This window comes from Phocoena phocoena, chromosome 4, assembly GCF_963924675.1.
Source record: "Phocoena phocoena chromosome 4, mPhoPho1.1, whole genome shotgun sequence".
NCBI lineage: Eukaryota > Metazoa > Chordata > Mammalia > Artiodactyla > Phocoenidae > Phocoena > Phocoena phocoena.
This window is the reverse complement of record NC_089222.1, coordinates 5303657-5331513: the sequence shown is the minus strand read 5'-3', so window position 1 is coordinate 5331513 and position 27857 is coordinate 5303657. Positions and strand designations below refer to the sequence as shown.

The following is a 27857-nucleotide window of genomic DNA, read 5'->3' as shown; positions in this document are numbered from 1 at the left end:
CTTCGTTTCTGCGTGAGGGCTTTCTCTAGTTGCGGCGAGCGGGGACCACTCTTCATCGCGGTGTGCGGGCCTCTCACTGTCGTGGCCTCTCTTGTTGCGGAGCACAAGCTCCAGATGCGCAGGCTCAGTAGTTGTGGCTCACGGGCTCTACAGCGCAGGCTCAGTAGTTGTGGCGCATGGGCTTAGTTGCTCCGCGACATGTGGGATCTTCCCAGACCAGGGCTCGAACCCGTGTCCGCTGCATTGGCAGGCAGATTCTCAACCACTGCGCCACCAGGGAAGCCCCTAATGTCACTTCTTAAAGGTAGTTTTGTTTTTTAAGGAAGAGGTACCTCAGAAGGTAGCTGCACCATCTCAAGTGGTTATGAGGTGACAGTAACATCGTTGAGAGTCTGGGTGTGGGTTTTGTCAGTTTGGTTTTGGACTTGTCAGTAAACTCTAACCTAGCTGGGTCACAAGGGATGTATTCATGGTGCTCAAACTCAGAAATTGATTATGATAGAATGACAGTTGTGAAGAGGACTGGCACTTTTTATGTGTTATCTAGGTTATAACAACTTACAGTACCTGTGTACCAAGGTATTGAGGAAATTGAGTTGGTAATCAGAGGTGCTTGTGGAGCATGAACTCAGGGCACAGGGAATTTGAAAGCCTTGAGGGATATTTCATCCAGACTGGGGCGGGGGGCGGGGGGAAGAACCCTTCATTGTTTCCATAAAGCCTTCATCTCCTGTGAAACGTGGTTGCTTGGTATATTGTTGGATCGGCGCTGGCACTGTGATACGGCTCAGTTTTTATCTAGAGTCATGGAGGCCTCTGTGTTCTTCTGTTATCACAAAGGTTACTTCAAACAATTCACTGGTTTAGAGGATATTAACCTTAGCCCAGCCCGGAGGATGTATTCATGTGATATTGGTGCGAAAGTGTGCCCCATTCCTCTGTTCTTGCGGCTGTTTTTACTAACCTCTGTTACAGCCCTTAGCAAGTTGGCTTACCCACTGGATCAGATTTCTCATGCTTGTGGGACCAAAGGGCCTAGCACAGTGCCTGGTGGGCAGTAGGCCCTCAGGTTTTTTTGGTTAACAGATTTATTGCCGTGTAATTCACATACTGTAAAATTCACTCTTTGAAAATGTGTAACTCAGTGGTTTTTAGAATATTTAGAGTTGTACAACATCACCATTATCTAATTTAAGAACATTTCATCACCCCAGAGGGAAACTTTGCACCTATTAGCAGCCCTTTCCCGTTCTTCCCTCACTCCCAGCCCCTGGCAGTCGCTTATTGACTTTTCTGTCTTTGTGGATTTACCTATTCTGGACGTTTCGTATAAATGGAATCATGCAGTTTGTGGTCCTTTGTGACTGGCTTCTTTCACTTAAAATAATGTTTTCAAAGTTCATCCATGTTGTAGCATGTACTTCATTCCTTTATGTGGCTGAGTAAATAGTCCATCGTTTGGATATACCACACTTTGTTTATCTGTTCGTCAGTTAGTGGACATTTGAGTTGTTTCCTCTTTTTGGTTCTATGAATAATGTTGCTGTGAGCATTTTGTGTATATATTTTGTATGTTTTCATTTCCCTCCTCAGTACACTTTGAATGGATGAAAGAAAAGTTTTGGCAACTCCCAAAGCTGTTTTGTAAAGTGACCAAGTCATTCATTTTATAGTGAGCTTTCCTTGGTTCGTCTAAGATTCACTGTCTCTCTCTTCTTGAGGTACCTTACTGCAGTCCTCCCACAACTGAATAAATGATTTTTAACTCTCTAATCCAGGATCTAAAATGTCCACTGAGGCACAAAGAGTTGATGACAGTCCAAGCACTAGTGGAGGAAGTTCTGATGGAGACCAACGTGAAAGTGTCCAACAAGAGCCAGAAAGAGAGCAAGTTCAGCCCAAGAAAAAGGAGGGGAAAATATCCAGCAAAACAGCTGCTAAATTGTCAACTAGTGCTAAAAGGTACCTCAATTATTGTAACCTCTTTGGTTTTAGTATCAATTTATCATCTTAAGTTCTATCTTTCTCTTGCATTTAGTCATTTATCTGGGATGTGGACCATGAAGTTCATGGACTTTTCTTTCTTCTTCAAGATTACTTCTTTTTCATGGTTTTAACTGTATGCAGTATGAACTTTTTGGTATTTAAAGTCAGTTAAACAGCGTGGCAGATTTATAAAGTACATATCCATAGCGTGTGTGTGTGTGCGCGCGTGTGTGTGCGTGTGTGTGTGTGTTTATGTATTGTTAGGTGAGTATGTATAGGAAAATGCATGTAAAAGTGTGATGATTTGATTTATGATTCCTTGACCATTAATATTTTATTCTGTTCAGTAGCAGAGAATAAAGAATGGGAGGCCATTGAAATAGTTATTGGATGGTACTGTATTTCCTGCTACTCCCTGTTAGTAAAGTGAGAAATGCAGGAGTTTAGTAACAAATGCATCTTGGTTTCATCATATTAGGCAGTGGTTCAGTCTTGATACAGATTTTCTTTTTCTCCAGAGGATAGCTAGGTCTGGAAGGAAGATATTTGAGGGATTCCCTATTGCCACATCAATTGCTTGTGATGATTGGCATGTCATTGGACTCAGCAGACAGATCTGCTCTAATATTGTTACGTTACAGAATATCTCTTGGTAAATAATTTAAAGGTGAATTGAATTTAGTAGAATCTTGCCTGGTCCTGTGATGTACTGTTCTTGTTTTAATACCTTTTTTATATCAAATAGGAAGTGTAAAGAAAAGCAGTCTAAATTTTGGGCATAGTGGAATGTCTGAATGTTGAATGGTAGCTTTATACTTTACTCGGTAGTATGAATTAGGGGGAACCCATCCCAAAGATTATAAACCACGTGGGCTAGTGGACCTTGTTTCTCTCTGGCCTAGGCAGTCCACAGGTTTGGGAAGAACCTTCTCAGGCCCCCGGCAGGACGTGACTTTGTAGGGAGAGGTGTTGGAGTGATGGTGCGCGGTGAGCCTCCTGCTCCGAGGGACTAGGGTACTCAGTTTCCCTTTTCCGGACGTGTGCTGCTGATCCCTGACCTCTGTTGAAAGAGCTGTGTGACAGTCAGGTAGCCTAGAACTTTAAACCTTCGAGCCTCTATACGCGAATATGCCAGCATGGGGAAAGGGTTCAGTTTGTTTCTGCTGTCACACCACAAATCCAGGAGGCCTCAGCTGGTGGACCTGGTGGCAACACAAAATGCCCTGCTGCGGAGAAGTGGGGGTGGGGTTAGAGCGGATAAGGAAGGTGGGGATGGAGAAAATAGGGCATTTAGATGAAGGAAAGGAGGTGGGTGTGGGTGGGTGGGAGGTACTCAAGTACAGTTTCTGGCCCATGTAAATGGAGAAACTCTAATCAGTCAGTGTCTGCTTGGCTCATAATAGCAATTGGTATTACTGCACTGCTGAGAGTAAGAAGGGTCTTTGGTTGAGTTGCTTCCTGGCTGAAAAAAATCCCTCCATTGACAGATATATTCTTGTGAATCTGTGGTTTTCAAACTGTGATTGATGACCTTCCTCTAGATGGTCTCTGGGTGGTTTTCGGGACAGTGTCTGAAGTGACTTAGTCATTTACTGTTTGTTTTAAATATAAAAATGCTGCTTCACTGCTAATTTTTTAAGTAAAAAAACCCCCCAAAAACCCAACACAAAACACTTAATTCTTCCCTTTTCCTTTTCCCCAATTTAGTTGATAGTGAAGTTAATTTTGTTCCCCCCACCGTCTCTGCTTAAGTTCTAACAACTGAGGAAAACATTGGGACTCATGAGCGCAGGGACTTAACATCTTTAATTCACCACAGTGCCTAACGTAATAGGGTCACGACAGTTTTTTACTGGCTGCCTTAGATCTTGAGTTTGTTGTAAGAGTTGGATCTTCTGTGGAGATTAGAGTCCCAGTACTAATGTGTTCAGAAGATCCAAGTTAGAGGCAGTTTCAAAATAAAATTCTAACTTGTTGTTATTGATAAATGATTTTTATTCAGATGAGACGTCTTTTCTAAATAGTGTCCTTTTGTGAGCCAGAGTTAATCATCTGGATCCGGGTTTGATTCTAGGTTCTGGCATTTAGTCTCTCTGTGATATTAGATGCATAATTTAACATTTCTAAACCTCAGCTTTATCTTCTGTAAAATGGGGATAATAACGGTCCCGTCCTCACAGCCAGTTAAAGTCTACTGTGATATTTCTCCAAGTCCATTTGATAAACTTTAGAAAAATGAGGTATATGTTAAACTCTGAGGACTTAATGCTGTCTGTTAAACTAGAAAAACTCAGATTTTTATAGTAACTCAAGAAAAGTACTTTGCACGTAGATGTTCAATTGCATAAAATGTGCTGTAATTGTAGAATTAATAATTAGGTGTAGAAACATGTTTTCTTGAAAAAAAATGTCAGTTTTCAGGTATTACAGAAAAGTAATGTTGGATACAGAAAATATTAAATGGGAAATTTATTTATTTACTTATTTGGCCGTGCTCCACGGCTTGTGGGATCTTAGTTCCCTGACCAGCGATCGAACCTGGGCCTCAGCAGTGAAAGTGCAGAATCCTAACCACTGGACTGCCAGGGAATTCCTGGGAATTTTATTTAAACTATGGTAAAAATTAATTTCTGTCTTCTTCAGAGCTAAGAGGGAGATTTTAGTTACTTCTTTGATGCATTTTTGCTCCTCTTTGGCTTGAATTTGTTTCTTAAAAAATTGGCATGCTCTTATCACGGTCTGTTCTCTCGAAAACGTCTGTATCACTCTTGGTATATTTGCTATACCTCTAATTATATTGGTTTTGTATATATGTATTTGTCTTATTTGTAGTTGGACTATGCCTGGAGTAACAGATTTTGATGATTTCATTAAATGGACTAGTCAATTCAATAAAACATCTGTTTTGAGCTCTTCATTGAATTGACTGTACTGTCAATGTGAATTTTTAAAAATATTTATTTATCTATTATTTGGTTGCACTGAGTCTTAGTTTCGGCAGGTGGGCTCCTTGGTTGTGGCTCACGGGTTCCTTAGTTGTGGCATGCGAACTCTTAGTTGTGGTATGCATGTGGGATCTAGTTCCCTGACCAGGGATGGAACCCGGGCCCCCTGCATTGGGAGCTCTGAGTCTTAACCACTGCGCCACCAGGGAAGTCCCTGTAAATGTGAATTTTAAATCACATTTATTGCATACTACCTTTGTTCAGAGTGGACATTGTGATTTTACTGGATACAATATAATACTGTCCTAGGGATGATACTTAGCTTTAGACTCTAAATTTTTGTTAGGTTGAAAGGTTGATTTCCGTGTACATGTATTCCAATGTGAACTTTTATTATAGGGGCTCATCTAAGTTTGTTTTCCACATAAGAATGAAGTAACACTCTTTCTAGATAATCTTTCATAATTGTTATATTTTCTTGATTCTGAATGTGCATTTAAAAACTTTTTAGTGTTCCTGAAATCAGGATGCATCTTACAGTTGATGCACACAATCATTAATTTAGGGTGTCTTAAAAATCAGTGGTCTTTTGGATTCACAGGTGCGTGGTACGTATCACCATTCAGAATTAAACTCTAGGTTTATTACTTGCAGTGGCTCTGTGTTTCCTGGGTTAATTCAGAGACTACTTTGAGATTTAAAAAATTTTGGTAATTAGTTGCATGATGTTTTCTTCTTGAGAATGAGTTCATTTTGGAAGGTTTTGAGGAATGCAGATGGTAGGGGAATATAGAAAGTCATCTAAGTGGATGAAGGTTTTTTAAAATAATAACTGTTAAGCAAACACCTTTGCGAATCCCCATGTCATATATTCATGTCCTGCTTGGCCCTGAGTAAGTTACTGCATTTTCTTTAGCCTAAAATATGGTTGTGTTTTAAACATGTCAGTACCTATACACCGCTTCATTTTTCTGAACCATAAGTCCAATAAGTTGGTGTTAAAATGAATGTTTCATATTGCCTCCATTTTTGTCGTTTTGGTGCCGTTTTCTTCAGTCAAGGCTGAATGAATCATGATTGTGGCCCCCGTCCTCCACTCCCCTTTCTTTTTAGCAGATGACAGTCACGTGCAATACTCTTACCATCCTGGAACATTTAAGGTATTGGGTGAAGTCTTACAAACTGAAATTTAGTCTGCATTTTGCTTCTGACTTGACTCCGTAGCCATGTGCAGTCACTGACTTCTGTATCATAACGACTAAGGAAGTGGCACTGCTGGACAGAAATTCGAGTTAGGCGATTGTCTAGTTGATTTATGTCTCAAGAAAGGATTTTGTCTTAAAAGTTCTGATAAGAGAGAGGAGAGGTCTTTTTGTTTATTTGACTTAGCAAGATAATTGCTTGTCTTTTCACCATACCAGCGTACAGTTACTAACCTTAGTTTCCTAAATGGGGACTGATAAAACGGTAATCCTTAGAAAATTCTGTGAGATTTATTTAATTCACTTTTAATAGCCTAAGATCATCATGTAAAAGGTACACGGTAAGTGTGAATTATTGATACTTTTTCATTTTTCGTCACCTTAAGGGACAGTGCCTGAAATAGCTGCCTTCCTTACCCCGCGTGTCAAGACTGAGAAACTTAATACATACCATGATTACAAGTTTTGAGATAGAATTGAATTGCTGTTATTGAAAACAGCAGGACATCTTGCAACCGTTTAAATAGCAATTCTTCGTATAATCTTTTCTGTCAGGAGAAATACAGCCATTCTTTGGTAGCAGTGGCTCCAAATATGTTATAGTATATTGACTCACTGCTCAGAATTGTCAGGTTTATCAATTGCAAGTTTATAAATTGCCTTTTGTATTGAATAATTAGATTTAGAATTATAGATATCTGGAGGGGTTTCAAGTTCCATTATAGAATTATGTGACAAAATTATGACATCAATTTTTTAGACCAAAAGGGACAGTATAAGTATAAAGCAGGATGAGTTATTTGAAGATCCCAAAGAAGTTCTTTTATGTTAAAAATAGTTTTCTTTGACAGTTTAAGCATGCATACTCCTTTGAATGCCTGTTCTTTTGGTCCTCTTATTTTAAAAATGAAAGTATAGGGCTTCCCTGGTGGTGCAGTGGTTGAGAGTCCACCTGCCGAGGCAGGGGACACGGGTTCGTGCCCCGGTCCGGGAAGATCCCACATGCCGCGGAGCGGCTGGGCCCGTGAGCCATGGCCGCTGAGCCTGCGCGTCCGGAGCCTGTGCTCCGCAGCGGGAGAGGCCACAACAGCGAGAGGCCCGCATACCGCAAAAAAAAAAAAATAAATAAATAAATAAAATAAAGAATAAAAAATAAAAACGAAAGTATATATATGTGTATATACACACACATATAGGTATGTGCGTATATATATATATGTATGTATCAGAATCACTTTACTGTACACTTGAAACTAACAATATTGTAAATCAACTGTACTTAAATAGAAAAATTTTATGAAAGTTATTCATGTTTCTGGCAACAGATTAAATAGCACAGAGACATTTTTAATGAAAAGCAACAGTTTTCTGTTGAAACACTCTCCCTGTCCCAGTTGCATTCCTTTAGCTGTCTCTGGTTTGTCCTGCTACGGGTTTTCTGCACAACCCTAAATCTTACGCATATACCTGCTTGTTGAATTGTTAACTTAAATAATATCTTTTGTCTCCTTGCTATGAAATTTGAGGATGTAGCTTGTTCACCTGCTTTCTTTTTTTTTTCCCTCCTCCCGGTTAATGATAGTTATATTTAAAAGAAAGAGTATTGGTTGTCTTTCTAAACTAAATAATATAGTTAAGCCACTATTTCTTATTCCCTCACATTTCAACAGTATTCCTTGGTTCCCTAGTTTGTAAAATGGGGATATTAGTACCTTTGTTCTTCTTTCCGTCTACTCACAGCCCCCCATCCACTTTTTGTTGGTTTCTGTTAGCTACACCCAATTTCACATCTTCAAGGTTAGTAACGTTTTCATTGTGTAGTGCAACTACAACCTGTCTTCTGTGCTTTATCTGTAAGTAAAAGGCCAATAAACTGTCTGTACGTTTACCTAAATATTTAGTGCCACACCAAACACGGTGTTAGGATTAGATTTCCTCTAAGTCCAATGTTATGATCTCAGGGCTCCCCAGTGAGTCATAGCATTTAGGTGAAATAGGTCAAATCTTTCTGTTTTATCCCTTAATATCTGTTACATGATTAAAATTATTTTACGTTTGAGTTTCCTTCCTGTTCGATCTACGATTTTCTTAGGCAGAAAATGTAATCTCTTCTGGGATTTCTGACTGTCTTTCTCCCCGCTCCCCAAATAGTAGGTCTTTTTTAATCTTTAAGTACTCCGCAGTCCCCTCTTGACCATCTCAACCTGTTTGATCTACACCCATCTGCTTTGTCTTCCAGAAATACACGGAAATTTCTCCTCCTTTGGTGACCACCCCCTTCTCTTTGCTGTTTATTCCTTTTTGCATTTTCTGTATCTCCACCTGCTTCCCCACCCCCCCACTACCATGGGGTCCTGAAGGAGTGGGAGGTGAATGTGTGTGTTCTCAGTTTGCTGTCTTTAACCTGGACTTACCCATTTTGTTTTCAAGTGCCTGTTTTATTTATATTTTTGTGTGAAATCTACGAAGGGTGGTCTCCTATATCAGATCTTTGAGATTTCTCTTATTTAATTCTGGGCCATATGTACTTTAAATGCATATAAACACATCACAGAGTCCATATTAGAAGGAAATCATATGTTCTGACGATAAGAGGTCATGGAATTTGTCCTAGTTAGAACCTCTTCATTTTATAGGAGAGAAAATTGAGGCCTAAAGAGAGGGAGCAGGTGTGAGCAGTCTTTTTGCCCAAGAGTCCTCAATTAATGGGATAGCAGAATTAATAGGTTTTTTGGCTTTAAATTTGTTAGGCTTGCTCTACTTCATAATGCCTCCCCAACCCTGAGTCACATGGCTTAGAGAAGTGACCATTATATCTGGACCATGCGCTTCACTTGGGAGGTTGGTGGCCGTCCTTCTGGGGGATTTGCACCAATTCTGAGCTTCCGTTGGTTGTCTTGGAAAAGGCACAGAATGAAACTTTGAGAATAAATGTCTTTGTTAAAATTCTTATTTTTTTATGGTGCTTTTAGTCACCTGTCATTACCGAAAGAGCAGGCATCCAGCAGTTAGTGAATCTCATATTTTAAAACCAAGGCAGAGGAGAAGAAATGGTTTTGAGAATTAAAAAAAATTAGGCTTAACAAAGCCTACTTTTAATAATACATGAATGATAGAAGGTTGCTAAGTATACTCTTACAAAACAGTGTAGCACTGTTAGCCTTTGTATATGTATAGGGGGTTAGGTGCAGTTAAAAATAAAAGATGAAAATAACTCATGAGGGCAAAAGCAGGTTTTTAAAATAAAAGTTCTTCCCCCCCCCCCCCCCCCCTTGCACAAAGCTCGTGCAGTTACATTAAAATGAAGGGATTCTAGTAAGGCTTATTGAAACTTGAAAGCCTCAACTTGCTCCAACCTAGAGGCTTCAGGGAATGATACCCTTAACACTTTGATAGCAGTTTTCGGTGTTAGAATGAGATCGTGATAATCCTTTCTTCACCAGTTGATTGGCTCAGTCAGGATGCTTGGATTCAACTTAATACGATCATTTTTCCATCCTATATGGGATGTTCTAGTACAGATCAGAAGTTGGAATGATCCATAAATAGTGTGGCAAACGTTTCCAATTTAAACTAGAAATTTTGGTTAGTGTTAGCAGTGGCTTAACGAAGTTTTCATTGAACTCACAGTGTTGCGAACACAGGCTGCAAGCACCGATGGTGGCCAGCCTCATTACTCTTTGTAGAAGCATTGTCAAAACTGTGGCAGAAGTTACTACTTTGTTGGTATTGTATATGATGATTTATACGGTGTTAGTATTTCAGGTTAAAAGCATACAAACGGGAAATACTAGTGTAAAAGTATAATTTTAATGAAATATTAAAAGAGTGAAGACATTTTAATGTAACTTTCTTTGTCTTTATTTTGAAGAATTCAGAAGGAACTTGCAGAAATTACGTTGGACCCGCCTCCCAACTGTAGGTAAGTACTTACGGATTTTTATGTATTTGTATCTTTTGCGGAAGAGGTAATTGAACTGTTGGTCTGATGCGCAACTATTGTTGTTGTAGCCTGATTAGTTAGTAAAAACATCATTGTGGTTTGGACTTTAATGATTGTGGAAGACAGTGGTGGTGGTTGTCTCTGTAGAAATGGGATATTCCGCAAGTACGTTTGCAGCGGTAGAGTGGCGTCACCAAAAGACAGAGTAACGCAATAACAATAAGGTAGTGAAATTATAGGGTAACAAATACAGTCACCTTTTAGTGAAAGAGGCGTGAGGGTTTTAAATGACTTCTTCAATGGTGCAATAACAGCGTGGGTAAAATATTTGCTATTTGATAATTACTCAATTGTTATCCTGTTGGAAATTGATTTTTAAAAGTGCTGGAACATTAAACAGTGTTCTTCATGGTTTACATTACTTCTTGTCGTCATGGCTTGTGACTAAGTCAGAACGGGTGATTGGAGGCAGGTTGAATTTAAAACGCTCTCTCCTTTATGACCACATACCCTCAACTTTCTGGTCTGAGTTTACTTATAGGAAGTTAACGTGCTTGCCCAGAAATGATTAATGACGTGCAGGTACGTAGTGGAAAGAGGAGAGAAACTGTCTCCCACCTTAAACAGTATCTTGCATCTGGTGCCGTAGTTGCAAGATGGCTGTTTGGCTGTTTTAAGACAATTCTTTCTGTTTTGATGTGAACTCAGTGTTGAAACCAGGCCAGTGTGGAGTTTTTGTCATTTAAATTGGTGGTGGTGTGCATCAGAGGTGAGAGGGCAGGTTTCCAATATTGAGTGCGTTGTTGGGTGTGATTTCTGATTTCACTGATTTTGTTTTTATATGAAAGCAAAGACAGCAACTGTGGTTGTTAGTGAAAGTGAAAGTTTTGCAGATGGCTCTGTGGCTAGTTGACAGCTATTTTGTGTAGGAAAAATTCTAATAAGACTTAAAGTTTGTGGTGAATTTAATATGGTTCTTTACATGAGAGTCATATAAACTTGCAATAATAACATTCGAAGAAAGTTTCACTCAGCTAGAACAAATGATGCTTTATTAGGAAAAACTGTTTAATAGTAAGACTTTTTTTGGTCACACTTAAGACTATGTTACCTCAAAGCTGTTTCAGATGACAGATCATTGTTTAGGCTTTGGTGGCCAATTTGTGTAAGTGGATTGATTTGTGGAAAAACTTCAGTTTGAATTAAACTAAAATCCCTTGTTTCTTATGATAATATTTGGTTTAATGGTTTGAATCTTTTTTTTTAATAAACTGTGTTTTACCTCATATATTATTTTTGTTACCTTTTTACAAACAACTGAACTGGTAAATATGTGAACTTAGTTTATACACTTATTTGCTTAAATTTTGACAACAGATTCTTGGCAAAATAAACTAATTGCTTTGTTTTGATGAGCTTGTTTAAGGCTCACTTTTGATAAATGAAATCCACATATAACATGTGATGATTAGACTGTTTGCAACTTTACTATCATATATTATTTTCTAATGCATTAGTCTAATTTAGCCTTGACTTACTACAAATAATAATTTAACTTAGATTAAACCGATATATTGTAAACATGCATGAAAACTGGAGAGTCTGTGAAAGGAATTACATAATGGTTATTATTACTTAAATAAATAATTGAACCATAGTTCTATTTAATGTAAAAAAGAAAAGCTTAACTATGGTGTCATCTGAAATTTGGGGATTTACTTTTTCACTGAGCCTTAGTTAAAGTATCATTACTGGTTATGTAAGCAAAATATATGTAATAGTTTTACATTTAAAAATGTAGATGTCACACATAATAAGCCCCTCAGACAATCTCAGGAGAGACACCTACTTAGTTTTATTTTCCCCCCATTTTTATTGAGATATTGACATAGAACATTGTAGGAAAGATACCTTGTTTGGTTGATTCGCTGGCTTTGGGAAATTTGCAATGAAATCCTTTTAACCACGTGCAGGTTGGGTAACTAAATTTGCTTCAGAAGCAAGGACTATTGGTGAAGTGTCTTTAGCTCCTTTTATGACCCCCAAATAGTTGATTGGACTGATCACGCAGACGCTAAGATCATGTACACCTTCATGTTTGTGGTGCTCCCCCTGGCAAAGGGTCCGCTGTGCTGGGGCTGGCTGGGAAGTGGTGATTACCTCCAGGTTCCCTGCGTGCTTGCGCCGCTTCACTTAGACGTTCACGTGCTTGTATTAAGTGGATTGCTGTGGCCTTTGGAGTTTGGGTGTCAAATATTTGATTGTGGTTTATAGTAAATCTTCCCATCTATATTTCAATGAGAATGTAGTCACTATCTTCAGAAAGAGAAGGTAGAACAATTTTGGTTGGGCATGTTTTTGGCACAAGGTTAACAGTGCTTTTGTGGTTGATCTTTTAAAAGTGCTGTGCTGTCTTTATGTGTGTCCTACTGACTGTAATGAATTAGTTTATAGAAGTGTAGTAATTAAAGCCATCTGCCTGATAGAGTCAGAATCCCCGGTCGCCTAAGTATTCCCTTTTGTTACACTTCCTGGGACAGGTGCCTCTCACAGCCCTGCTTTTCGGTGGCTTGGGTACTTGTTAACCCACTGTCGCAGGTAAAGATAACGTGTGGGGAAGCATCGGTGTGTTCAGGCAATCCGAGTGGAGAAGGATTTTATCTGTTAGCTGTCTTGGTGAGGGTGGGTGTGTGTCACCTTCCACTTGGAGTGTGGTTTATTCTTATTTTCTGGAACTTAAGAGGCTAGTACAGCCCAGTTCCGTGTGTATGTCAGGTTAGAGATGGGACTTCCGAGTCTCAGTGCATCTCTTATGTGATGTCCGGGTAAGCAATTCTTGGATTTGTATTGCAGGAACTAGCATGTGTTTATCCTCTACTGCAGTATTGTTTAAGTTTTTTTTTTTTTTTTTTTCAGGTTTTGAACAAACTTAATCTTTTAAAAGAGCATGCACGAAACATTTTGACAATAAGTTACATTATTTCTTCTTATAGGAAACACCTGCCTATACATTTTTTGGTTTTCTTTTCACATTTTTTTTGTTGTCTTTGAGGTAAAAATGCAATAATACTGTTTTTTTCTTTTTTAGGCTGCGTAAAATTAATTCTTTTTTAATATTATAATATTAGAATTAATGTTTAACAACAAAACTTTATGATATATCTAAGAAAACAGTTTGTGTTCATAAAATCATAAGGTCTGTAGGGCTGTGGGCATACAAAATTGTGCATAATTTGTGTGAAATTTGGTTATTTACGTAGAGTAGTCTCTGTAAATAGTAGAATGTATTTTGCTTAGTCTTATGTTTTTTTAAATAAATTCATTTATTTTTTGGCTGCGTTGGGTCTTTGTTCCTGCACGCTGGCTTTCTCTAGCTGCGGCGAGCGGGGGCTACTCTTCATTGCGGTGCACAGGCTTCTCATTGCGGTGGCTTCTCTTGTTGCGGAGCACGGGCTCTAGGCGCACAGGCTTCAGTAGTTGGGGCACACGGGCTCAGTAGTTGTGGCGCATGGCCTTAGTTACTCCGTGGTATGTGGGATCTTTCCAGACCAGGGCTCGAACCTGTGTCCCCTGCATTGGCAGGCGGATTCTTAACCACTGCGCCACCAGGGAAATCCTTACTCTCATTTATGATTGATATCATAATGGAGCCATGACATTTGCAGGGGCTCTCTCCTGAGACCGCTGCAGATCCATAAATGTTTTGGTACCGCCAGCTGAGTTGGAGGTGCTGGGCTGTTGGCTAGAGTTGCTCACGACCTCAGTGCCCTGCACACCAGCTTAGCTTGTAGATGACTAAGTTGTGACTTTCAGGACTCTTCACAGTTGTCAAAAACACAGATTTTAAATCTGTAAATGTGTTAGTGTTTTCATTTATATTTCCCTGAGGTTAGGGGAAAACTGGCAGCTAGCTAGAAAAATTGCTGCATTAAAATAAAAATTTCTGTCATCCTGAGGATAACCTGTTTCTCTTTATTGCAGAGAAAAGCTAAGTTCAAATTCTGTTATGATCTGATACTGCCCAAGTTTATATTAGCTCTATGAGCATGGAGCTGACAGAGATCCTTATTACTTCTTGCAAGTAGAGACTGTGGTAAAATGATCCGTTTGGATTTGACTTTTGATTTACTAATTGAGCAAATAAAAGGAGGGGATACTGAAAAAGAGGATGTAATTCAGTTATATTAGCAGTTTTTACTCTTATTGTTATGTTTCAATTATCTGCTCACTGAACACAGGCTCTGCTTTATTTTTTAATTGTAACAGCTTTATTGAGATGTGTAATTTACAGTATAAAATTCAGTGGCTTTTAGTGTCTTCCCAGTCTTAAACATCCATCACAATCGGTTTCACATTTTGGCCGCCCCAGAAAGATAACACCGCACCTTTTAGCAATCACCCCTTTCCCATTCCCTCTCAATTTTGCCGCCACCCAGCCCTAGGCAACCATCAGCCTCCTCTCTGTCACCATAGATTTGCCGTCTGGATATTTCATATAAACGGAATCATACAGTATGTGGCCTTTTGTGACTGGCTTCTTTCACGAAGCATCATGTTTTCAAGGTTCATCCATGTTGTAGTGCCATCAGTACTTAATTTATGTCTTTGAATAATATTCCATTGTGAGGATATACTACATTTTATCTGTCTGTTCATCAGTTGATGGATGTTCGGACTGTTTCCACTTTTTGGTCATTGTGAATAATGCTGCTCTGAACATTTGTGTACAGGGTTTTGTGTGGACATTTGTGTTCATTTCTCTTGGATATATACCCAGGAGTAGAATTGCCGGGTCATATAGTGACTGTGTTTAACCCTTTGGGGAACTGCCAGACTGTATTCCAGAGTGGCTGCACCATTTTACCTTGCTCCCAGCAGTGTATCAAAGTTCCAGTTTCTCCATAGCCTCAGCAGTTGTTACTTTCTGTCTTTTAATGATAGCCATCCTAGCAGGTGTGAAGTAGTATGTCATTGTGGTTTTGATTTGCATTACCCTGTTGAATAATGATGATGATGACCCATCTTTTCATATGCTTATAGGACATTTTTATATCTTCTTTGGAGAAATGTCTATTCAAATTCTTTGACCATTTTTAAGTTGAGTTTTGTCATTTTGTTGCTGAGTTGTGTTATTTATTTTGAATACAGGTCTCGTATCAGGTATATGGTTTGCAAATATTTTCTTTCATTCTGTGGATAGTGTTTTCACTTCCTTGATAGTTACTTTTGAAGCATAAAAGTTTTAAGTTTTGATGAAGTCCAACTTATCTACTTCTTCTTTTGTTACTTTGCGCGTTTGGCGGCATTTCTATGAAATCATTGCCTAATCCAAGACTAAGAAGATTTACGCCTACAGTTTTCTAGTAAGAGTTGTTTTTTAGTTTTAGCTTTTATATTTTGATCTCTGATCCATTTTGTATATGGTGTGAGGTAGAGAGAGGTCCAGCTTCATTGTTTTCCTTGTGGATATCCCAGTTATCCCTGCACCATTGCTACAAAGACCATTTTCCCCATTGAATTGGCTTCGTATCCTTTTTGAAAAATCAGTGGATCGTATATGTGAAGCTTTATTTCTGAACTCTCAATTTCATTCCATTGATCTATGTCTATCTGTCCTTCTGCCAGTACCACAGTCTTGATGTAGTAAGTTTTGAATCAGAAACTGTAAGTTGTCTCATTTACTTTTCATTGTTTTAACTCATTAGTTAAGGCATTGCTAGAATAGAGGAGGCCGTGACTAGACATAAACCTTACCACTGTCTCACCTTCCTGTTGATGAGAGCCACTTAATAGAGGAAAATGTATTTTCCAGATCCTAGTAACTGAAACAGTATGTAGGAAAACTGTGTGTGTGGGTTAACATTTTTCAAAACTATATTACAGAACAGGAAAGCATTGAGGTAGAAATTGGGGTTAGTGTCTATTTAGGTGTGATCTCCACAAAGAGCCAGCAATGTGAAAATCTAATTATTGTCACTAATTGTTTTTCTTTTTTTGGTTACTATAGTAATATTTATGTAGCATTTTGTAGCTTTTAAAGGATTTTCATATATGACGCAGTTTAGTCTTTTCTGTGAGGCCCCTGGGATTAAATAGTTTGCCCAGGGTTGCACAACTAGAAATGATTGATTTGGATTTGAACCCAGGTTTTCTGATCTTTCATCCTTTATTTTCCAACATGTGTGAGTAGATAGAGAAATACATTAAAAATTACATTTGTGGCTAGCTATTTGTGCTTCAGTTAAGGGGAAAAAAAAGAAAAAAATCAACATGTGAGGCAATCCAAAGTATCATTTATACTGTGCTTGATTTACATTTCTGAATTCCATGAAACAATATTTAGTTGGAACATTTTGAAAAGTAATTCTGTGAGTGTAGTGATTTCTATAACATTCCCTCGTGTGTGTGTTTGTATCGGTGTATATGTTCGTGTTATGTTATTATTACCGGCACTGGTCCAGGTAAAGGATTTCTTTACATTTGACGGTTCCTAGTTCGGGGTCTGCACTTTTAATGCCAAATTGTTTTTCCCTGTTACTCAGCCTGATTCTAGGTCATGTTCCCCTACGTTTCAGTATTTACTGAGGGCTTAATATTGGATCTGTGGTAGGACAAGTGTAGCCTGCAAAAAGATACGCAGATGCAGTTCCTAATCCTACAGAGCTGGTTACAACTAATTGAGAGATAAGACATAAAATGCTTAAAGAACCAAGACCAGGAAAATGATGGTACTGTTGGCAGGAGCTGCCAGTATCTGTGGGCTCTGCAGATCTTAAAATTGATCATGCTTCCCTTCTTTACTTTGGTTGCCCTGAAACGGTGAGCCTTATTTATTCTTTGATCTTAGTATTTAACTGCATTTTGTGTAGAAACCTCAACTCTGGTTGTATTTTATTTTCTTACTCTTTTTTTCCCCCTTATATCTTCTCTTCATTTTATACTTTTCTACCACATACATTTTTTTAAAGCCATCTCAGACTCTTTCTGGAGCAAGGAAGATTATTAGTAAATAAATAGTACGAATAACTGAAAAGTGATGTAAATGTGTATTGGTTAGCAGAATGCTGTAGTGTGTCTTTTTTTTTTTTTTTTTGCGTTACGCGGGCCTCTCATTGTTGTGGCCTCTCCCGTTGCGGAGCACAGGCTCCGGACGCGCAGGCTCAGCGGCCACGGCTCACGGGCCCAGCCGCTTCGCGGCATGTGGGATCTTCCTGGACCGGGGCACGAACCCGTGTCCCCTGCATCGGCAGGCGGACTCTCAACCACTGCGCCACCAGGGAAGCCTGAGAGCTCTTTCTTGAATCTCTATATTTCAAATCTTAGCATTCATCTGAGGTTCAGTGTACCTATGAGTGAATAAATACAGTTGCTTATACTAGAAAGCTGATGTCTGTTGACTGCTGCCAGTGTTTGAGGCCCAGTACTGCCTGCTGTAATTAACCAGCATTATCTCACTTAATTGTCATAACTCTCCATGAGGTAGATACTAGTTTTAGACAGTATTTTATAGGTGGGAAGATGGGCTTAGACAGGTTAAATGACTTGTTCAAGGTCACACAGCAAGTAAGTGGCACAACTAGGATTTCAGCCTTGGTGTTTCTGACGTTAAGAGACCAAGGGTTTTGGGTCTTGGCTGTGCTGTCTTCTGTTTGCAAAATAGACATAGGTGAATCAACCTAGAACAGCACTGCCCCATAGAACTTTCTCTCGTGATGGAAGTGTTCTGTATCTGTCATCCATTGCAGTGGCTATTTAGCACTTGAAAGGTGGCTAATCCAACTGAGTAAATTAATTTCTAATTTTACTTAATTTTACTTAATTTAAATTTAGGTAATCATATATGACCAGTGACTACTGTGTCACATAGTTACAGTCCTAGAAAAATAAACACTTCTCAAGCTGAAATTTATGCTTAACTTTAATTTCAGGTAATATTAAACTACAAGGTCATTTTGACCTTCTTAAGGGTGCTTATAACTATGTATTCATTTGTCTTCCCCCTCCCTTCCTACCGACCACCATTGTAGTCTAACAGCCAGGGACCCCTAACTAACTTATTTTTTAGAGCATTACACATAGTGCCCTTAATTAAGTAAAGGATCCTTGTAAATATTAATATTAGAAAGTATTGGTTAAATTTTTAATTTTTAACAAAATGAAAGCGGTATTGAAAGCATTGTTTTAATTTATTTTTAGTAAGTATTTATTTATTCATGGCTGCGCTGGGTCTTAGTTGTGGCATGCAGCCTTCTTAGTTGCGGCATGCATGTGGTGGTATCTAGTTCCCCGACCAGGGATTGAACCCGGGCCCCATGCATTGGGAGCACAGAGTCTTACCCACTGGACCACCAGGGAAGTTCCTGAAAGCATTCCCTTTAGATAGACTCGTAGGATATTGAAGCAGGAAAGCTTATGGTCTGGCACTTTCTCCAGCCCAGAGAGAAAACAGCACACTTCTCCAAGGAAGTACCGTTTCATGACAAAGCCGGGTCCAGCATTCAGCTCTGATAGGTCAGTGTGTTGCTTATTGCATTGACAGAATGGATATGTTTTATACACTTAGAAAATCTAGATACAATTCACTTTGTGTCCACCTAGAGGGGTGGGATAGGGAGCATGGGAGGGAGATGCAAGAGGGAGGAGATATGGGGATATATGTACATGTATAGCTGATTCACTTTGTTATAAAGCAGAAACTAACACACCATTGTAAAGCAATTATACTCCAATAAAGATGTTAAAAAAAATATGAACCTCAAAAAAAAAGAAAACATAAGGAGACCTGGGAATTCCTATCCATGATCACAGAGTACATTTGAAAGGAGTTGGAGTTACCTTGTCTAGTGGAGTGGGGGGTCATCATAGCTGTGTTTAACTGTTTTCAGAGCCATCAAATGGAAGAGAGATTCATCTGATTCTGTGTGGTTTCAGGGTGTAGAACTAGCAGTGCTGTGTTAAATTAGAAGGAAACTATTTTCTTCTTGATAAAAAGGCTCCGTCTTCATTCAGAGCTGTCCAGAGAAATAATGGACGGCTTCAGGAGGTAGTTAGTGTGTGCCCCGTCTCTGGAGGGATTGAAAATGACCCTGTTTGCTCATTTCAGAGGGATTTTCAGGTGTCAGATGCAAGGTAGTACTAGGATGGTATTTCCCAGCTGCTGGACTCCAGACAGATGAAGTATAATTTATCAGCTTTGTCTTCCTCATCATGGATTGTGACTCATTTTTTCCCTCTCCTTTGCCTTCTTGGAGCCTGTGGCATGAAATTTGTATAGTTTATTGGCCTGGCTATTTTATTTAAAACAGCCAGTTTATTTGTTGTCAGTTCCATATATGAATTAGTAAGTGAGGCTTTTATTTTCTTTTCTATTTATAACTTTCAAATTTATAAGAAAAGGATGATACCTGAAGAACATGTGGAAATAAGAGCCTGGTGTGGGGTTTAGAGACATTAACTAATATGCAGTAATTTCATTGGCCCCAGATTATGACATGTTATTTCATAAACTCCACTTATATGACATAGTGAAGAAATAAAAATTTTAGTGTTATTCAAATGCCAGTATAAATTGACAATCATCTAATGCAAATCTTTTGAATATTCATTTGGCCAGTAAACATACCTTCAAGTCTATCAAACTATGTGACACACTGTTTGGAATTCTCATGGTTTCCCCCTCCTCCCTTTGGTCCTGGAAAAAATATTTGCATCCTTAGAAATTGAATAAACGTTAATGAAGGGCTTCCCTGGTGGCGCAGTGGTTGAGAGTCCGCCTGCCGATGCAGGGGACACGGGTTCGTGCCCCGGTCCGGGAAGATCCCACATGCCACGGAGCGGCTGGGCTCGTGAGCCATGGCCCCTGAGCCTGAGCGTCCGGAGCCTGTGCTCCACAACGGGAGAGGCCACAACAGTGAGAGGCCCCCACACAGCAAAAAAAAAAAAAAAAAAAAAAAAAACGTTAATGAAGAAAATTTATATTTTATTTGGTATGTGTTTTTTCTAACATAATTTTTCCATGAGCAAAGCATCTTAGAATTAAAAGAAAATTCAGACTTTCGAAGATTTCAAATGACAGACTATACTGAAGAAATACCGCTGCTCTTTATACGTTCATGTGGACTGCTGTTTTATTTATGATCTTATTAAGTGATATTCTAAAAGTTTTGTGCAATCTTGTGGGAAGATGGCTGTCCTGTCTGTAGGCTGGGGCAAAATTCTGTGGCCTAATGTGTGGGAGCAGAATGTTCTGAGACCTGCATACAAGTGATGAACTGGAAGAAGGTGACAGATTCAGCGCAGGTGCTGGAGGGAAACCCTTTCCTGCAGCCAGGGCAGAGTTTCTGAAGAGTGGCAGCACTGCTTATCGCCTTAGGCAGTGGACATTCTGGCGTTAGGCTCAAGCTAGCAGGCAGTGCAGCCCAACACGTGCAGTCTTTGGATTCCAGGCGTCCAGGGGGTGAGGAAGGGGGTCTGCAGCAGGGGGACTAGGGCTAGCCTGACCCTGCTGGGGCAGGGACAGTGGTCTAGAATCCGAGAAAGTAGAATAAGGGTTTGGGAGTCAGGCCTTCTTAACTAAGGTAGGGTGGGATTGGCTAGGAGGACTCTCTCAGTTCTTTCTGTGTTGCCTGTCATATTCTGCAGTGTAAGAGAAAGAATTTGTCTTCTTAGCCAAGCCCTCATGTATCACAGCTTGGTTCATAAGTGATATGGAACAGTGTTACGATACGACTTTCAAACAACTGGGATTTGAGGTGGGGGAAAGGAAGGACAAATTTTAAGAGGGGGCAAAGAAATTAAATTTACTGTCCTGTTGCGTTGGTGTCAAATCCTTTAGAAATTTTTAGAGTTCCTAGAATAGATACATTGAAACAAAACCTTGTGCATTTTGCTTTAAATTTGAGTTAGGTATAAGGCACTTTTTGCACTACTTAAGTGGCCTGGACTATCTCTAAGTGGCTTTAGTTACTGCAGTACCAAAAGAACCTCATTATAAGTTAGCTTTGCCTAAAAGGTAAAATGAACCCCAAAGATAACGTTAGAAGAAGCCTCCAATATTTTTGTAGCAGACCTAGTCCGTTCTTAATTATATGCATTAATGGGAAATTAATAACTTCCTATGTTATATAAGGTGAAACATTTAAAAACCATGGAATATGAATTATAGATAGTATCTGAATAATATAACGGACAAAGTGTTTTAAGTAATAAATGTAGGGTAGTCTCCCCAAATATGTAAATATAGGTGATAAAACGTTCAGTAAGTATTTATCAAGATGATCATATGGTAGCTATCCAAAATTCTTTCTCCTTCTCCAAATTATGTACGGGCCAGATGTGTCCCAGCTTTCAAGCAGGGAAAAACTGTTAACAGTTCTTCCAGTTTTTGAGCTCACCAGAGGTGTGGGGTAGTGGGTTGGCTGCTGACAGAGAAATCGAGTTGTGCGTGGTTTCTGACGTCATCATTCTCCATACTTGAAACATTTGGTCATTCCCCTGCTTGCCATCATTTTAGGAAGTTAGGGGTTTTGACTGGGACATGATGAAATTGAGTGTAGCTTTGTCATCAGCCAGCAGGGGACTCCTGACTGTGGATTTTGGAGATGGTAAATTTTGGTTGAGCACATTTTCCCTCTTCTGTGTGGAGGGTAGTCAGAGATGGATGTTCAGTTGGACACGTACATGTAAATGCACCCAGTGACCTTCAGCTCCTCCGTGGTGAGGCCCATCAGCTAGGGATCCAGGTGGGAAGTTTTGACTGATCGACGAAGTGGAGAGTATATTTGAGTAAGCACACGTGTCTAGGTAGGAGATCAGGCAGGCTTACATGGATATTTATGTGCTTACAACATTACCTTTATAACATAGGCATAGTCAAGGACTATTGGGATTGATGCCCTGTAGTCTGCTGGAGGCTTGGGAAGGAGGGGGCCTACTGACACACTGATCCCCACGGCTTAGGATAAGTGTCTCAGTTTCTAAGTGCTTATTGGAATCTGGGTAGGAGAGAGCAGAAACGCATTTTGCCACCTTGTTGAGGAGTAAGAATTTGTCAGAGGGATAAGAATAACCATCGTGTTTGATAAAGCAGCTGGTCAGAGATTACTAGGGAAGCCTTTGAATAGGCTCGGGATGGCATTGGGGTCTGAGAAACAGCAAAATAAAATTACATTTTTCAGTAAGAATGTGTAAGGTGCTGTTGTATTGAGAAAATAACTATTACTAGGTTAAGTGAGCAATAAAATAAGCGGAGTAGGGTGTATTCTGAGATTAATATCGGTAGTCGTTGAACACTGAACACATGTTTCCTAGGAGCCTGTTGTGTGGTCAGCGCTGCGCTGGGTCTCGGGGTGCAATTACAAATGAGACAGTGGGTCTCCAGCCCCTGCGGCGCTTACACTTCAGCTGTGAGGTCAGACTGGGACTTAGATTTAAGAATCCGAAACTACCTCACGGGGAGGGGGCAGTGAGCAGATAAAACACTTGCGATGAAGACGACAAACGGAATGAATTTTAGAGTGGGGACCTACTTGTCCTTTGGGTTTGGAAGGCTCTTCTAAGGAGGTGACCTCGAAACTGAGCGCCCCATGGAGCAGAGGCGTGGAGGCCCCCCCGGCTGTCGAAAGTCACCTGTGCCGAGTCCGAAGCGCGTGCGCGGAGGCATGGTGTTTGAGCTGGGAGGGGTCCGGTGTGGCAGGGTTCAGGGGACCGTGGAGCTTGCCTGGGGCTGCTGTGCCACAAGGTCAAGTGCTGGGTGAGGCCGGGCCCGGTCGAGCAGGGTTCGGCTTTCCTGCAGATTGAACTGACTGTGGCTGGAGGGGCGTGTAGGCTGCGAGAGGATGGTGTTCTGGATGAGGGTGGCAGCAGCGGAGAGGGAAGGAGGGTAAAGTGAGGTGTGTATCTGGAAGGAGAATTGACAGGGCTTGCTGCTGGATCGATGGCAGAGCTGGGGGGATGTTACAGGAAAGGGAGCAGTCAGGTTGGGTTTGGGTCTGGTGGGGAAAGGGTGCTGCCTGTTCTTGGATGGGGAAGGTTTGCGGAGGGAGGCGGATCAGGAGTCCTGTTGGGCTGTGTCAGCTGGGGAATGTCTGCGGGACATCCAAACGGAGATGTGAGACAGGCAGCTGAGCATGACTTGGAGTCACGGAGAGCTGGAAATATCAAGAGAGGTGTCGTAATCAAGATATGTAAGTCCACAGGGATTGATGCGTTTCTGTATGGAAAGGGTATGGGAGAGGAAGCGGACCCAGGACTAGGCCCGCTGAAAGCATAGCATCTGGAGATGGGTAAAGGAGAAGGGGCCGTGAAGGAGGCCTAAGGAGCTGGCCCTCCAGGGAGCAGGGGGAAAGCCAGCAGAGAGGGTTCTCTGAAGCCAAGAAGGAAGGGCACAGCACTTAGTCCTTGGTGAGCGGGTCTGAAATTGATCATGAATGAAATTTTTAAGTGAATGAAAAGTGGAGTAAGGTCATAATTCCTCTCCCCGCCAGGAAAGTAATAAGTGAATAAAGACTATCAAGCCACACTGAGATTTCAAGAGTAATTTATTGTGTAATTTTTCAAGATTATTCATATGACCTATTCAACCAGACTCCATAGCTGGGCTCAAGAGGGCTCAAGCACGATACTGCCCACGGGAATGCTGGCGAGTCAGGCTCAGGGGCCAGCTGAATTAGGAACACTTTTGAGAACTCGCAGCCCGGCTGTGACCACGGACTGACCACAGCCGGCTGCGCGTGGGTCGTTATTTATTGCCTTCCTCTTAATCTAGTGTGCTTCTCACTAGAGAAGAAGTCAGTGCTGACTGCGTGTCAGTTTGTGTGCATCTGTTTCCCGTTCTCTTGGAGCACACAGCCCAGCGCTCTTCACTTCTGTCACTGAGAGAGAGCTGTCAGGGATGTAGTACTTGGAGAACAGCAAAGGCTGCTTTTAGAGCCAGGGTTGGCTCAGGTGTACTTGCGGACATTTCCTGTGGGTGTGTGGCTTGCCTGTCTCTCTGTCACCGTTCCTGCCTGTGTCCGTGTGTGAAGAGGCCAAATAGCAATAGCAGAGCCGGAAAGCCTTTCCCTACACAGGTGCATAAGCATAGCCTTCTCTCCGTGTCTTCCATCTGGGCCTCAAGGCCTAGCTCAGATGTCACCTTTGTTCTATGATTTTCTCTGCTCTCAGCGTACCCACGGCACACGTTCCTTTGGGTTAGAGAGGCAGTATTGCACAGTTGTTTCTTGCACGGGGACTGCCTAGGTTTTCTATACTTAACCTCTTAGTCTAGTTATACAACTTCCCTGTGCCTCAGTTCCCTTACTTGTAAAGTCCCATGAGTTTGTGTGACGATTATGTGAGTTAGCGTATGTAAAGGACTGAAGGGTAGTGCCTGCCACATAGGGCTCCATGACTGTTAGTCGTTGATGCAGTTAGTGTTATTTATAAGGGTTACATGCATTTACTGTCTTCCTTTGTTTTGAGGATGGTGAAGGCATATGATATATGTAATTCACTAACTTCTCAGTATGGTATATTGCATGTAAGAGGCACCCAGCTATTTTTGGCATTATTAAGTTGTTAAGGCAGAGAACTTCTGAATGTTTTATTTTTCTCTAAAAAGCTAAGCGTACTGCTTGGTGGTCAATATCTCTTGATAAAGATGTTCCATTTTCGTTTGTATGTGGACATCTCAGCTGGGCTGAGGTCAGTAAAAAGAAGATGATTAGAAAATTCATTAGGAGGTTGTAGCGAACATTTTATCACTAATTACTAAATTAACTCATTACTTTTTCATGTTTACAGAGCTCATTAATTGGGGTTGTATTTATTGTCAGCTTTGTCTTTTTTCCTTAAATTGTAATCTTTAGTTCTTTATGGTAATTACTCTCCATGTGAGGTACTTTGCTTCATTCTCACAGGTATGTAAGTTGTCTTAGTTCTTGTGTCTTGTAGCAGGGCCTACCACCATCAGTAGTTTGGGAGAGTAATAGTTGTTGAAAGGTATAAGCTCCTACTTAAGCTAAAAAGTATTCTGTATAATGCAGTTAATAAATAGAATCTTAATATATTTGTTAAATATTTCATCATAACATGAGCTGAAGTTTGGTTTTAAGCTCTCATACAAGTTTCTGGGAGGGGACGGGAAATCTTCTTTTAAGATAAAAAGTTTTTTCAGTGTTTTCCAGTTTGAAAAACTTTTCTGATGATACAGTTCAACAGCCATGAGTGTATTCAGTGTACATGGGTAGTAGCTCTTGGCATTTTTAATCAGCTTACCTCCAAGTCCTTAGTGCTTTGGGGATAACTGTAAGATATGGCTTCTTGACTTTAGGAGCTTATAATCTTAATTGTTGTAATAAGGCTGACTCACTCGAAATAGAGAACATTATCAGACAGTATACAAAGGAAGTGTGGTGTATTGAAGTAGTAAGATAACTCATCTAGCAGTCTCGTTCATTCATTCGCCAAAACCCTTTTGAGCACCTCTTTCTCACTGGAGTCAGAACCTCTGAATTTTAGTCCAGGATCTGCCACTGAGAAGTTGACCAAGCCCCTTGTCTTTCCTTACTCTGCCTACCTCGTAGAGTGAAAGGAAGAGCAGACACAGCAACATGTATGGGAGCTCCCACGACACCAAAGCGCCCTGCAAATGTAGAGGGTTGTATAATGCTAAGCCATCAGAGGCAGGCCACACGGCTGGTGGCAGTTAAAAGAAACAAACCAGTGGCGGCTGGGACAGCCAGGGGTCCCAGAATGAACCTTGACGGCTGGGTGGGATTGTCCCCCGGAAGACAGTGGGGGAGAGGCTGTTTCTAAAAGCCAGGGCACAGGATTGATGCAATAGTTGGAGAAAGAAGAGTAAGATGGAAAAATTGTCAAATTGTGTGTTTTTGGAAGATGAAGCGTTCTGCATGACTGAGTTTGTTGAACAACTGAACTGTGTCCTTTCAAGTTTACAAATTTCTATATTTCTAAAATGAGTTTTGCATTTCCCTCCCCTCTAAAACAGAGGATACTGAGTTTAACATTCTCTTGTTCATTTAGGACCTTACTCTGTAATGCAGTGATAGATCACGGAACTGCCGAGTTATTGAGGTGTGTAAGGATTTTACCGAATGCCCTATAAAGGATCTTGGGGTACTATCCTCTTTTAAATTGAGATATAATTTATATATCATAAAATGCACCCTTTAAGGGTGTGTCATCCAGTGGTTTTGATGTACCCATGAAGTCATGCAGCCTCGCCACTACTATTTCCAGAACACTTTCATCACCCCACAAGAAACCCCAAACCTAATAGCAGTCATTTCCCATTCTCGCCCACTGCCAGTCCCTGGCAGCCACTGGTTGACCCTCTCTATCTCTGTGGATTGGTCTATTCCGGACATTTCACATAAATGGAATCATACAAGGTGCGGCCTTTCGTGTCTAGCTTCTTTCACTTAGCATAATGAAAACATTCAGTTTTATAATAAAAAATGCTAGTCAAATAAATTGAATGGGGGTGGGAGGTTTAAGAGAGCCCATGAAAGGAGGAAGGTGAAATAAGAGGGAAAAGGATGAGATCAGAATAAATTCAGATTTAGGGAACATTGAGTATCTGTAACCTTGGTGCTGTGTAAATTATTGGGTGATAAAGCAGAGGAGGTTCTAAAAGCTATGCTGGTATTTCATCCTTGGGTTGATGATAATTGGACTTGGAGTAGAAAGAAGTTATATGCTCTTAATGTAAAGAATTGCAAAATGAGCCCTTTGGAAAGGAGTTGGAATGATTTCAACTTTTATTCCTCTTTTAAAAGTATAATTCCCACTTCTTCCCAGTTTCCATTATTTGAGATATGTAGGGTCTTGCTCCATGGCACCAGCCTTGTCCTTGGTTTTTTAATATATATATACTCATGCATACATACATACATACACAGACACACATACATATGTGTATATATATGTGTGTGTGTGTGTGTGTGTGTATATATATATATTTTTTTTTTTTTAATTGCAGAGCAGCCCGTTGAATTTTGGAAATACTGACTGGGAGAGTAGGCGTCTCAGTAGTTTCCCTTTATTCCTTATTGCTTAATATCTAAGGTTCGGATAATTGGCTAAACATTCACATTTTATTAACCGGTAATTCCCTTTTTTCATTTATTTCATTGACAGTCTTGCCTCCCTCCATTTCACTTAAATTATGATTCTTTAGCTTCATAATTCTTACAGGGTTAATTAATCTTTGTTTTGTTTTAAAGTTGTGCTAATGCGCCAGCCTTTAAAATTAAAAAAAAAAAATCTTATTAGGTAAGCAGCTGACTTGGGTAATGCTTGAAATAGGGCAGTGTGTGTCGCTGCCTAGCAGTGTTCTTATATTAACCATCAGTACTCAGTTCTGGCTGTACCATGTTGTCATTAGTAAACAGTCATGGTCCAGTGATTTTGTTTGGGGAGAAAAGCTGTCACTAAATAGTTTTGTTTCTTTGGTGCATAGTAGTACCATTTATGATGCCAATACGATCCTGCAGGGCTTACTGTGTCTGCAGTGAAAGATACAGATGAAATCTGACAGAGTCTTTGGGCATTTTCACCTCTAAGCATTATACATCTACTACAGGGGCAAATTAAGCCTTCTGTATTGTTGCGCTGTGATTATTTAAGCTGACTGGATAGCCTAAGTATTTTCTCTGTTTGCCCATATTCACTTTTCTTGTGACCTTTAATGATAGAGCATTACATAGATGTACTAAATAAAGATGAATAGTATTGAAAAACTTTATTATATTGATTAGCTAGTCAAGTTGATGTTAACAG

General features: G+C 40.2%; 1 protein-coding gene across 2 annotated transcripts in view; it reads left to right on the top strand.

The window, feature by feature from the left end:
* LOC136122172 (ubiquitin-conjugating enzyme E2 E2) overlaps positions 1-27857 on the top strand; it is a 338665-nt gene that overhangs the window by 3966 nt on the left and 306842 nt on the right. The window contains exons 2-3 of one of the 2 annotated variants that reach the window (XM_065876010.1): positions 1779-1962; positions 10005-10055. In XM_065876010.1, coding sequence (XP_065732082.1) covers positions 1787-1962; positions 10005-10055 — 227 coding nt within the window. In that variant the 5' untranslated portion in view covers positions 1779-1786. Of the gene's footprint in view, positions 1-1778; positions 1963-10004; positions 10056-27857 lie in introns of those variants that run through there. The other variant, XM_065876011.1, reaches the window with a different exon arrangement.